The sequence below is a fragment of the Thamnophis sirtalis genome, unplaced genomic scaffold, assembly GCF_051295495.1.
Source record: "Thamnophis sirtalis isolate CommonGarterSnake01/CBP01778 unplaced genomic scaffold, rThaSir2_p1.2 scaffold_2, whole genome shotgun sequence".
Classification (NCBI taxonomy): domain Eukaryota; kingdom Metazoa; phylum Chordata; class Lepidosauria; order Squamata; family Natricidae; genus Thamnophis; species Thamnophis sirtalis.
The window spans coordinates 140,718,661-140,731,616 of record NW_028261382.1 but is presented as its reverse complement, the minus strand read 5'-3'; the positions used below and the strand labels follow the sequence as shown (position 1 = coordinate 140,731,616).

The following is a 12,956-nucleotide window of genomic DNA, read 5'->3' as shown; positions in this document are numbered from 1 at the left end:
TTAATTATTTTCTTTCTTTTGTCCCAAAGGAACAAGTAAAAATGTGCAAGTTAGGGTCTTAGGGTAGTTGGCATCACCATTACAGCACTTGCTGAGTCTCATATCAACAAATGGAGTTTGAACTTCCCAAAAGGTGATCGTGGGCGCACCACGGTTCGCCCACATAACACCGATCCTCCATGAGCTGCGCTGGCTACCTGTTGATCTCCGGGTGCGCTTCAAGGTGCTACTCACCATTCATAAAGCCCTCCATGGTAGTGGATCTGACTATCTGAGAGACCGCCTTCTGCCAATTACCTCCCTTCGTCCCATCAGATCGCATAGAGTAGGCCTCCTCCGAATTCCATCCGCCAGTCAGTGCTGACTGGTGACTACGCGGAGGAGAGCCTTCTCAGTTGCAGCTCCGACGCTTTGGAACAATCTCCCCGTGGAGATTCGTACCCTCACCACCGTCCAGACCTTCCACACAGCCCTCAAGATCTGGCTATCCCGTCAGGCCTGGGGATAAGACCCGAACCTCGCCCCACCCGAATGCTGAATGAATGTTGTGTTTTATCGGTTTATTTTTTTTTTATTCACATTTTTTTCTTTCTTGTGTTTTGTCTTACACTCCCTTCCCATTAATTGTAAGCTGCCCTGAGTCCCCTCAGGGAAAAGGGCGGCCTATAAATGTCAAATAAATGACTAAATGACTAAATGGGGGCAGAGTAGTTTAGAATCAAGAAGGATCTCTCAAATTATCCATTTCTATGTTTTTTGTCCTCATGTCCTCCATCCAGCAGGTTTAAAATACAATATTGTCTCGCGCTTTGAGCATCTTGGTTTTTTTTTGTTTTTTATTTCTTTTGCACAATAGTCATTTAAACTTTCATGTATTGTTACCTTGTAAATTATCTTATTTCTTTTTCTCATCCATTAACCGACTCAACAATCTAGATCTACATTAATTATTTTTTTGTTTCCAGCAATTGACTTCAAGGTAATCCCTTCAAATCTATGATCACTGTAGTCTGCAGATGACATGACTCATCAAATATTTACTTGATGAAATTTTGTATTTCATCTATATATGTATTTCAAATACATACCGTATACACTCGAGTATAGGCCGACCCGAATATAAGCCGAGGCACCTAATTTTACCACAAAAAACTGGAAAAGTTATTGACTCGAGTATAAGCCTAGGGTGGGAAATGCAGCAGCTACCGGTAAATTTCAAAAATAAAAATAGATACCAATAATGTTTTTGAATATTTATTTCAAAGAAAAACAGTAAACTAGCGGTGTATTCAATGAAATACTTCACTCACCTCATGATGCTGATGTCCCGCTGTGATGATGATGTCCCGTGCAGCCGCGGGAGCGATGTCCCGCCTCCTATGACACACAGCACAGTGATTCCTATCATTGGATCACTGTACCAGAGGAGGTGGGACATCGCTATGTGGCTGCTTGCCATAACAAGGAGGAGGTGGGACATCGTTGCAGAGCGGCAGGAGGGGGAGGAAGGGGAATCGTAAGACAGCCCTGCATTACATTAGAACGTGAGGAGGGGGGATGGTGCGGTGCGCGCTGCGCGGCAAACTGACACAGAGGGAGGGGAAACTCACAGGGGCGCCAGGCCATTCACGAGCGTCACCCAGCGGCATGGCCCCGCCCCTTTTTCTCCTCCATTTCGGGCAAATTTTTCACTGACTCGAGTATAAGCCGAGGCGGCTTTTTTCAGCCCAAAAAGTGGGCTGAAAAACTAGGCTTATACTTGAGTATATACAGTATGTATTTGAAAGTATTTGATGGAAAAATAATCAAATTGAAAGCCAATCTTTTTAAAGGTGGAAAAAAGAATTTCATATACATGCAGACTTAATCCTTCCTTCCTCTATTGTTTTTGCCATGGATGCCAAGAAATTTAAACATATAATGTGTCTATAATTAATGTAGAAAAATCATCACAACTTTTGGATTATTTTTTAATGATCATAAGATTATGTTGACAATGAGAGACCAATGTGAAAGTAAAGACTGTTTCTTTTATGCAGGGAATTATACAGGGAAACCTGATGTCAAATTGTACATAGTTTTTTTTTGTCCAAATTAAAGGAAATCTATACTGTTCCAGTTCAGGGAATATCACTGTCTGGACTGGTATAAACCTTTTTTCCCCCTACTGTCCAAAAGAGAATTTTATCTTATAATTGAACATTGTTAGTCTTAAAATGTCCTGCTATCTTCTACAGCAAAAGTATTGATTTTCACAAGTGCTGCTTTTCAAGAGAATGCTTTGTCCCCAAATATTATTAGTTTAAGACTTAATCTTGTTTTTCCTCAGTTTTCTAGGCAAAAGTGGAGAATGAAGATCTATATCACAAGTTTCTTTTTCCTCCACAACTCTTTACAAATTATAATCACAAGATGGTATGATTCCTGTATGTAAATTTAACTTAACAGAGCTGAACTTTATAATTCTTTCTTAGTTGTCATCTGTTTGATGTTTTATTCTTCTCTGAATATGATTTAGACTATAATTACAGAGAAATACTTTCTGCAATATTTCAAACTCTTCTTGAAGTTTTAAAGCTGTCTTTTTTAAAAAAAAATGTATTTTACCCAGCTATTGGTGGTGGTTTTTAATTATAATCAACTATGAATATATAAAAACAATGATAACAACCATTATATGTAGTTTATATGACACCATTCCTAGCTTTATTATCATGAAATTTGTGATAATGAAATATTTTCTGTCACTTTACAGTAGCAATAGCAATAGCAATAGCAGTTAGACTTATATACTGCTTCATAGGGCTTTCAGCCCTCTCTAAGCGGTTTACAGAATCAGCATATTGCCCCCAACAATCTGGGTCCTCATTTTACCCACCTCGGAAGGATGGAAGGCTGAGTCAACCCTGAGCCGGTGAGATTTGAACCGCTGAACTGCTGATCTAGCAGTCAGCCAAAGTAGCCTGCAGTACTGCACTCTAACCACTGTGCCACCTCGGCTCACCGAATTACTCATTGTAGTAATTATTACTTAGAGCCATTTGATGCATTGTAGTGCTTCAATGATAATTTCAGTGATGAAATCATATACAGAACAAACATGTTTAATTATTCATATCAAGTTGATTTCAAGGGAAATATAATTCATAAGGCTGATCAAACACAGGCAACACCTGGATAATTGAAAAAGTCAGATAATAATGACATAAGGCCTCCCAGCCTGTAAGTAGAGAGGAGAGCAGAGCAAAGACATTGTTCTGCCCTAGCCATCCCCAAAAAACACAATGCAGATCCCTGGTCCCGACAACACCCCTTTTATTAAGCAAATGTGAATTCCTCTCATTCGCATTCAGCAAGCCTTGGCAAACACTCCTTCAAAGGAATATTTATGACTATAGACCTTATCTATTTTGGAAAGCTACCATGTAAATATTTTACAAATGAGGTGCTGTGCAAGGAAAGACTGGCCCAGAGTCTCAGATTCACGGACAGATCTTCACACTCCTGAAACGAATCTAACAACCATATAAATGAATTGTTTCTGGCAAAATCCCCACCTTTCGTTCTTCTTTTATTTACTGGCCATTCACCATCCACCTGTGGCTTTACTCCCAAGTTAATCCTGATTTCTTAGCTGTTCTTTTCTTCTGGCAGCTCTGTGCATGAGCACACTGGGATCATGCTCCAGCTGTTCCTTTGCTTCACTGCTGTCTAGCTCCAAAGGCAGCTAAGAACTGTCTCATCTCTGCCTCTGATGCAGAGCCATTGTCTCAGCCTTCCCCAGCCTCCAGGACTGGCCCATGTTCCTCCCCAACCTCCTCACTGTCCAACTCTACTGCCAGCTCTGCTGGTGGGCCACAGACATCTTAAGAGGCTTATTGCCCAAGCTATGGGGTAAATCTCTTGATTTTTGGCCTCAACCTGATTTAAGAGACAGCCTGACCCATGATCCTTTGTTGTTAAAAGCAATTTTCTGCTCTCTGGCTGTTATGTGACTCTCATTTTTGAATTTTGCTCTTGAAATTCTGACCTTTGGACTGACTGACAATCCTGACCTTGATCATAGATTGCATACTGCTTTGGATTGCATTCCTTATCTGGCATTACCTTTTGGCCTTGAATAAATTGCTAATTCCCATAGCAACTGTATGAATGAATGTTTAACTGAAGCCAGAAGCAGTATAGATGGGAAGAATAACTTTTTTTGTAAAGGAGTTTTGACCCACTAATTTCAAAAGTTTATAAAGTTTGTAAATGGAACTCCGTTATGACTTTAAAAACTATGTACAACTGTGCCACATTCAGTTGAGAAATTTTAGAGAGAAAGGAAATTAGTACTAGCTAACTCCGCACAAACTCCTAGCACTTACAATGAAAATTAAAATATCCATAATGCTACATAGCAAATATAATAGCAATAGCAGTTAGACTTATATACCGCTTCATAGGGCTTTCAGCCCTCTCTAAGCGGTTTACAGAGTCAGCATATCGCCCCCAACAATCCGGGTCCTCATTTTACCCACCTCAGAAGGATGGAAGGCTGAGTCAACCTTCAGCCGGTGAGATTAGAACCGCTGAACTGCAGATAACAGTCAGCTGAAGTGGCCCATAGTACTGCAATGTTTATAGTTATCTCTAAAAAAAAAATCAATATCAGCATCATAACTAACCAAACCAGCCAATTGCTACCAATCATCACCACTTTTTCAATCTCATAACAATGATACAGTACAACCACAAACTCATTAGCAAATGCATTAGGATGATAACCATCAAACACTGATGATTCTAAAGCAATTTGAGTCCTAATGCTTTTGGAAAGAATGTCATGTTGGGACAAGCTTAATATTCAAAGGGACAACATTACATAACATCAATTCCCTAACAAATGTCTCCTGACTTTGGCCCTTTAACTGTAGATGGACAGTTAAAAAATGTGAAATAATAAAATGTCACAGAAAAGTGGGATTACCAGTTGCGGTTCCTCTAATAAGGGGCTGGACCAATTCTTCTCCAATTCTAATTCTGGTGTCTAACTATAAGTCAGTAAAAATCTAATCCAATTCCATGAAAGTTTAATCAGAATATAAATCAAGCATGCAGGGGACTATTCCATTTATTGTTGTTGAGGCAGCAAAAAACAAAACTAGGAGAAATAAGCCATGGGAGGCAATAAGCCCTTTAATCAAATGAAATCAATTAAACCACAGGTATATAATGCAAATTGTATTAACTGTTTTCTGAAAAGGAAAAGGAAAACTGGGAATGCAAACAAATTGTCCCAACTTCATCTAGTATATTATACTAGTTTCCGCAAGAAAAGAACACTCATGCTTATAATGGCCAAGCTTTTAAACAAATTTAATACATTTACATAACTACATGTTTCAATCTTAAGTACACACTCTCCCCACAGGAACTCAGGGTTAAACTTTTTATTGTGTTCTAATTGTTCAATAGTATATAGCTGACAATTTATGAATTTTAAGCAACCTAAAAACATTTACTAGAAAGGAATTTTTATGGTCTAAATATGCTCCTTAAATCAGTTGACTCCTACTTAAATTTTATATTTTTCTTTGTATCTTTGTGACTGTGCAAATAATCAGCTCACATATTTAAAATAATGTACATATTTAAAACAGCAAGAGCTAATATAATGTACTAGGCAGCTGGATTCAGATTTTACCCTGAGGTCACTTAAATGAATTTGTCATGTTGGTAAATCTCATTATGGTAAGTATTGTGTGAAATAATCCTCACTTATAATTTATGCTAGAGAGAGGGAGGGAGGGAGGGAGGGAGGGAGAGAGAGAGAGAGAGAGAGAGAAAGAGAGAGAGAGAGATCCAACTGTCACTATAATATTGATATTTCAACACTTTTGCTTTCCAAATTCTAGGAATACATTACATGATGCTCCTTTTATACAGCTAGCATTTGTGTAAAATAAAATGAATGCAGTTGATCCCAACTGCCTTTAACCCCTATTATCATCCAATTGAAGCCATAACTACAGTATTTCATATGTGCCTTTTGCACTACACAAACAAAGGTTCCCTATATTTAAGTGAGATTTTTTTCCCCTATGAGACAAGACAATGTGGTTTTGGAATGCAAAAATGCCTTCCACATTTGTCTTTTTATTTTAAAATTATATGAATACATGTATTCAAAAAGTGAATGACTCTCAATATAATTTGAGTATTTATGACATTTTTTTGATAAATAATGCAATGGGACAGGTGGTTTGTTATTCAGATTGTAATAAGTGGGACTGCAGTGAAATGACTTAGCTTGCAATTCTCTAGTTCAGATTTAGCCAACAGTTGGAGTACTCTTTAATTTCCCTCCCCTTCTTTTTCCTCTAAGAATTGAGTTGTGTTTTTCATTTCTTCAAGACTTGGGTGTTTGTCATGTCTTCTTATGAACTGATAATAATGTCTGGTCTACACAATCAAATTGAATATTATACCTAGTGACTCTCCATACATAGATATTACAATTTTGTTAGATTAAGACCGAGAATTAAGATGAAAAGAGGTTTTTTTCATGATTAACAGCAGTAATGGACACAATGACCATTCAACAAAAGAAGCATCTCTTTGTCATTTCTTCACAGTGTTACCTGGGAAAGTCCACATCCTGGATGTATCAACATACTAATTAAGCTCCTAGAAATTATATTTGCAAATAGCTTCTTTACATAAATAACTTTATGTAAATATCTTAACATTGAAAAATGATGACAAATTTCTAATCAATTTTCCAAGCGAATGTGAGATTCGTGTTCTCGATGATCACTTTCTAGTATTTTCCAAAGTTTAAAAATTATCTTAAGCTCACCTACACTGTGTAAACAAAACTTGGCAGCCTATTGCTTTCCTGTAGGTTATGAGCCAAGAAAGCATTATATAAGTCAGAACTGTACTATCAATTCAACATTTTAAATAACAGCTTTGTTGAGAATAATGAGATGAGGTAAGTGAGGCAGTGTAAGGTGATTGGGGAGGGGCAGGGTTAAGTGTTGATATTCCTTTAGCTAGGAATGACTTTCAAGTACGATAAGTGTAATTTGAATATTACACTTAAGTAATATTAATAACTCAGTTCCTTTCGAAAAAATGAGTGTCACAAATTGGATTTTTATAATTATGTAAACTGCTGTATAAAAATGAAGACTGCAGATGAACATTAATGTGGATTTTTTTTAAAGCAGCTAATGCTTGAGATAAAATATTTCCATTTTAAAAAGTTAATTTGGGGAGGAGGAAACAATGTAGATGTGGGAAAATAGAGTGAAAAGAATGACTGGAAACTATTATCTTGATTCTGTTTCAAATAAAATTGAACTCTGAGTAATCTAGGGAGATTGATATTCATACCAGGCAAACTTGTGTAGCTTCTTCCTTAGATTAATGTTAGAGTACCAACAGCAAGCCTATCCTGTTTCTGGAATGATAAGAGAATAAAGAAATAGAACAGGACATAAAATGTCTTCTAGCTACTGCTATATGCAGATATTTGGCATTTCCGAGGAAACAATGCTGCGGCATCACCTGTGCTACATTTCCCAGCCCCAAGCGTGAGAATGGGATTCAGATGAGGCAGTCACCTGAGCAGCAGCAACTGCTGAGAGAAGCCGCTGCCGGGGAATTGTCCAGCATTTCAGCATCCCAGCACTTCATTCAGCAGTCCTGATTCCATGTGAAGAGAATGCAAACGGCTGCACAAACAGATGATAGCTTCTCCTTAATCAGTAAGGTAAGGAATTTGAAAAGGTTATAAGTGTTAATGAAGAAATTGTGCTGTGATGATAAACCATCTGAAAGATAATGTCTGTGAGTGAATAAGGTATCAGTAGCAGTGTATGTAGGTAGAAGAGAGTTTGACTTAGAATGGTTCGTTGACATGAGCCTTTGAATTTACTCACATTATCTTGCAGTAGTGGGGCTTTACATATAATGTAAACATCTGTGCATTATACAAGAAAGCAGAGTTAATAAGACAAAGGAATTATGTGCTTAATTATAATTACATCACGCATTCCCTGACAATGTTACTTCATTCTTAAAGAGATTTTGAAACTTAAATGTAAATATTATTTTCTTTAGGTTATTGGATGAATGAAGAGGTTCAAGGTATAAACTGAAAAAGGCATGTTGGAAGAACTGTTTAACTGAAGGACTATATTATCAGTAAAAAAATGGACTAGGAAAGGTCACTTACATGAAAATTGGCTGATCCCAAAAACTGTAAGAATGAAGTCTGTGACACATATCTCCACTTCCAAGAATTGCAAATGGATTGTTCCCATCAGCAAGAATTTATAAAACAACGGTACCAACTAGAAATATCTAAACTAAGCAGCATCTCTCTGAGTAAACAGATTAGTTTAGACATGAATAATTTTCTCTTCCAACCTGAGCTCAATGCTTCCTGCGCTGATATAGATGAGACTTTCTATAAGACTGAACACCACACATACAATACATCAACCCCTCAACTGATTCCCAAGTTTTATATTGCCGTGCCTATCATCTACTCTATGATCTGTGCTGTGGGGCTTACCGGAAATTCTGCAGTCATTTATGTTATCTTGAAAGCACCCAGAATGAAGACAGTCACTAATATTTTCATCCTAAATTTGGCAATTGCTGATGAGCTGTTTACATTGGTGCTTCCTATCAATATAGCTGACTATCTGCTGCTCCAATGGCCCTTTGGTGAATTCATGTGTAAATTGATTATCTCAATCGATCAATACAACACTTTTTCAAGTATTTATTTTCTAACAGTCATGAGTATTGATCGATACCTGGTGGTGGTTGCCACTCTCAAGTCAAAGAAAATGACATATCGAACCTATAGGGCTGCCAAAACAGTGAGTTTGTGTGTTTGGGTTTTTGTCACCATCATTATCTTGCCATTCAGTATTTTTGCGAAGATACATACAGAAGAGGGACGATCCCAATGTGTCTTTGTCTTTCCCCAACCAGAAGGTTTCTGGTGGAAAGTGAGCCGCCTCTATACCCTGATCCTAGGTTTTGCCATCCCAGTATCCACCATTTGCATCCTGTACAGCATCATGCTCTATAAACTAAGACATATGCACCTTCATAGCAATGCTAAAGCCTTGGACAAAGCAAAAAAGAAAGTGATGATAATGGTATTGATCATCTTGGGAGTTTGCCTGTTCTGTTGGACTCCCTATCACCTCAGCACAGTGGTTGCTCTCACTACTGATATCCCACAAACTCCACTGGTTATTGGAATCTCCTATTTCATCACCACATTGAGTTATGCTAACAGTTGCCTCAACCCATTTCTTTATGCTTTTTTGGATGACACTTTCCGAAAGAGTTTCCGAAAAATGGTGGAATGTGGCACTGCATCATAAAATCCTAATCTCTATGGCCTTCTTAGGAAGATGGGATATATTTCTGAAGAGGTTTTGTGAAAATGGACAGAGGGAACACTGAACACATTATGCTGGGAACTCAGAAGACAGAAATTGATTCTTCTTCTTCAAGTGCCCCAATATTCTTGAAGCTTGCCAAATTACAACTTTAGTGAACTCCTTTTTTCTGCTTTTGCATTATAGCTATTCATTGTGGATTATCTCTACTTTGGTATGTATCTTAAATCTTTAGAATGTTTAGTTTAAAGAAAAGGAGTAGCAGATCATAATGATGTTTAACTGAAAAAGGAAGCAATTGAAACTGGAGTTTTATAAAGTTAAATAAAAACATGTAGAATGATGTTTGCTCAGTGATGAATTTGAATGATGCTACTTTTCTAATTTCAATATAGACATGAAAAAATATATCTATGTAAACATACACAGGCACACAGAGAATGCACTGATACATTATCTTTCACCATTATATTTTGTTAGAAAATAAAATGCATATTTGACAAGATATATGCAGAGTTTATATATTATGCTGCTGCAAAAGTGGATAATTCTTTCTTTGCATTCTCTTCTCATCTCTTCTTGGAAAAAGCAAATTGCTATGAATTGGACTGGGGGCTATCCTTGTTTCATAGCACCTGCTCATTCAGTGGAAGGAGATATTTCTTGAAGGCTGGGAGGCTAATTTTTCTTGCTTTTCTGTCCCATTTGAAAAATTCACATGAGTTAATTATATATTGGACTCCTACTTTTGTTTTTTTATTATTATTACATAATTTTTTTGTAATTGAACTAAAACAAATCTTCTAAGAATGAATTTTATTAGATATTAACCTTCTGTGAATCTATTTGTTATAATTTTTGTAATATATATACATATATTCATTAAATGAAGATTGCATAGCAACTGCTTTAGAAAGAATGCATGTTTTCTTAAGTTGTAAACATTCAGCCAAGACATTGTTGTATGTGCTGTTGCAAAGGCAAAGGGAATACAGAAAAATTAATTGCTCATCTAGTAATGGGCAGTGAGAGCCACCTTCAGCATAGAATAAGAAGTGCAGTCTAGTTGCAATATTATTTTCTCTAAAACCCAAAGCAACTTAGTATGTCTGATCTTCATTTATTTTGCGATTCCTCAGAAAGTTTCCTCAAGAACTTATTGATATATATTAAACAACAATCACTATTTTTTTAAAAAAGTTTGGAGGATTGGTGGAGACATCTGATATACAGAATGTTTTCCGATAGGCAGGAAACAGTTCTTTCCTTTGTATTTTGATGATCCAAGTATGGAGTGTGTGTTGTGTAATGCAGGGACGTGCAGTCAGGGGAGGCAGGGGAGGCAGAGCCTCACCACTGTCATCATGAAAAGAAAAAAAATGTAAAAGGAAAAAGGCTGAGCTAGTTGCTGCCAGAGTCACAGTGGATGACTCTGCTTAGTGCTTAACTGTTTAAAAAAGCCTCTTAAAAAAGTGCCCTCTACAGGAGGCGGCAGGAGAATGAGATGCCTCATCTAGTCTGACTTTATGATCACTCGAGCAGCGCTAAGCAAGGGTTAAAAGCTGAAAAATTCCTGTCGTAGATGAGGCACATCTGTGGAGGGTGGTTTTTAAGAGGCTTTTTAGAGGCTCTGGCAGCAACTAGCTCAACCTGACCTGAGCTCATGCCTTTTTCCTTTTACATTTTTTTTCTTTTCATGATGGCAGGCAAGAGCAGAGTTGAAATCCTCTCTGAAACATCTGAAAAAGGTACATGTGTAGATCGGAGGAAGGGGGAGGAATTCAAAAAGTTTGATTGCATGCAGAACCACGTTGCCTTTTCAAACACACACACACACACACACACACACACACACACACAAACACACACCTGGATAAAAATATATAAGCCCAGCTTCACTGATTACAAGTTTGAAAAGGCAACACGGCTCCACCTGCAATCAAAGGATCGGATCAGAAGGCAGCAGGGGAATGGGTGGAGGGGGTATGGCAGAGGAGCTGCTTTCAAGCCATTGGAAAATATATCCAATCCAACTTCTGTGTTTGTGTTTGTTTGAGAGTGAGTGAGTGAGAGAGGGATCCAACTTCTCTGTGTGCGTGTGTCTATTTCAGAGAGGGGGAAGGGAGGGAGAGAGGGTAGAAGGAGGAGGAGGGAGAAGAAAAAGAATGAAGGAAAACTTTTTCACAAAGGAGAAAAACAAAAGCTGTCACTTTAAATCGGAACTGAGCATGCCTGGCTGTGGAATTCTGGGAGTTGAAGTCCACAAGTCTAAAAAAATTTGAAACCCCTGTGTCAGTGCCTCACCAGCCATGAACCTCACCACATGTCGCTGGTGTAATGTATGTTATACATACATACATATATACATACATACATACATGTGTGTGTTTAAACTTATTAAACAACTCCTTCAGAATTGAGAAAGCTGTTCTCTAAAATGTCTTAGTTCCTTACAAAGAGAAAATAATCAAGAAAGATTCCCCCCTCCACATTTTACATTTTACTTCTCATGGTTAGAACAGAAGAGATGGCTTCATTTAATAAAAATGAAATAGTTCTTCCTTCTAGTGGTCCTTCAAGAGAAATTGACAAATAATACAAATAATATTTGGAATTATAGCTAGGCAGTCTAGATTACAACTGGAAGGCAATTATTAGTATATCATTCCTCTACAGTGTTTGTTACACAAGGAAAAAAAAATTAGAGACAATCAAAAAAATTTATAGCTCAGTGCTATAAATAAAATTATGCAGAATTTTTAAAAATACACATTTGAAAAATGGATGGTATTTTGAGTGCAAGATTTTGATATCAAATTGATTATTTTGACCCATTCTTGAGAAAGATGAGGAGAGAAAATGGTTCTATTTCTAGAAAGTTAAGCTCATCTTAATATGCATTATATTTTCATTGCCCAAGCAAGGACCTCTTCCAAGACTGCCTCTCATGTCAGAATCAATGAACAATGCCTACATTTCAAATATTACTTCAATGTTACATTCTAACAAGTTATAATGGCCTGTTGACTGAGTTCATATCCTAACCCATAATGTAATTTATTTTTGCATGGTTGAATATGTTGCATATTAGGAAAATTAAACCTTATGGTTTAGTCTGATTTAAGCAAGTTCTAGTTTGTATAATGAACCATGAAGACAAGGCTTAGCGTGTTGTTTAATTAAACCAAAATGCTCTCTATTTCCAATGATGTATTTGTAATCACTAAATGATGCCAAGGTTAGAATCCTGTATTTTATGTGTGCATATATATGGAAGTCATTGGAACACCTGATTCTGATTATTTGGATGGGTGAGGGAATACTTTTGGCAATATAGTGTATATGTATGTATGTATGTATGTACATACATACATACATACATATATACACATATGTATATGTATATATATTGTGTCAAAAATGCATTATTTATTTATCAGCACAAATGCAACATACATACACACGCGCACACACACACACACACACAGAGTATATTGCCAAAAGTATTTGCTCACCCATCCAAATAATCAGAATCAGGTG

The 12,956-nt window shown here is 37.1% G+C and overlaps 1 protein-coding gene across 1 annotated transcript; it reads left to right on the top strand.

The window, feature by feature from the left end:
- The first annotated feature begins 8,019 nt into the window (after positions 1-8,019).
- NPBWR1 (neuropeptides B and W receptor 1) lies at positions 8,020-9,769 on the top strand. Its single transcript, XM_014060595.2, has one exon. It carries the CDS (start codon positions 8,301-8,303, stop codon positions 9,396-9,398), a length of 1,098 nt encoding a protein of 365 aa, XP_013916070.2. The 5' UTR covers positions 8,020-8,300; the 3' UTR covers positions 9,399-9,769.
- The last annotated feature ends 3,187 nt before the right edge of the window (positions 9,770-12,956 follow it).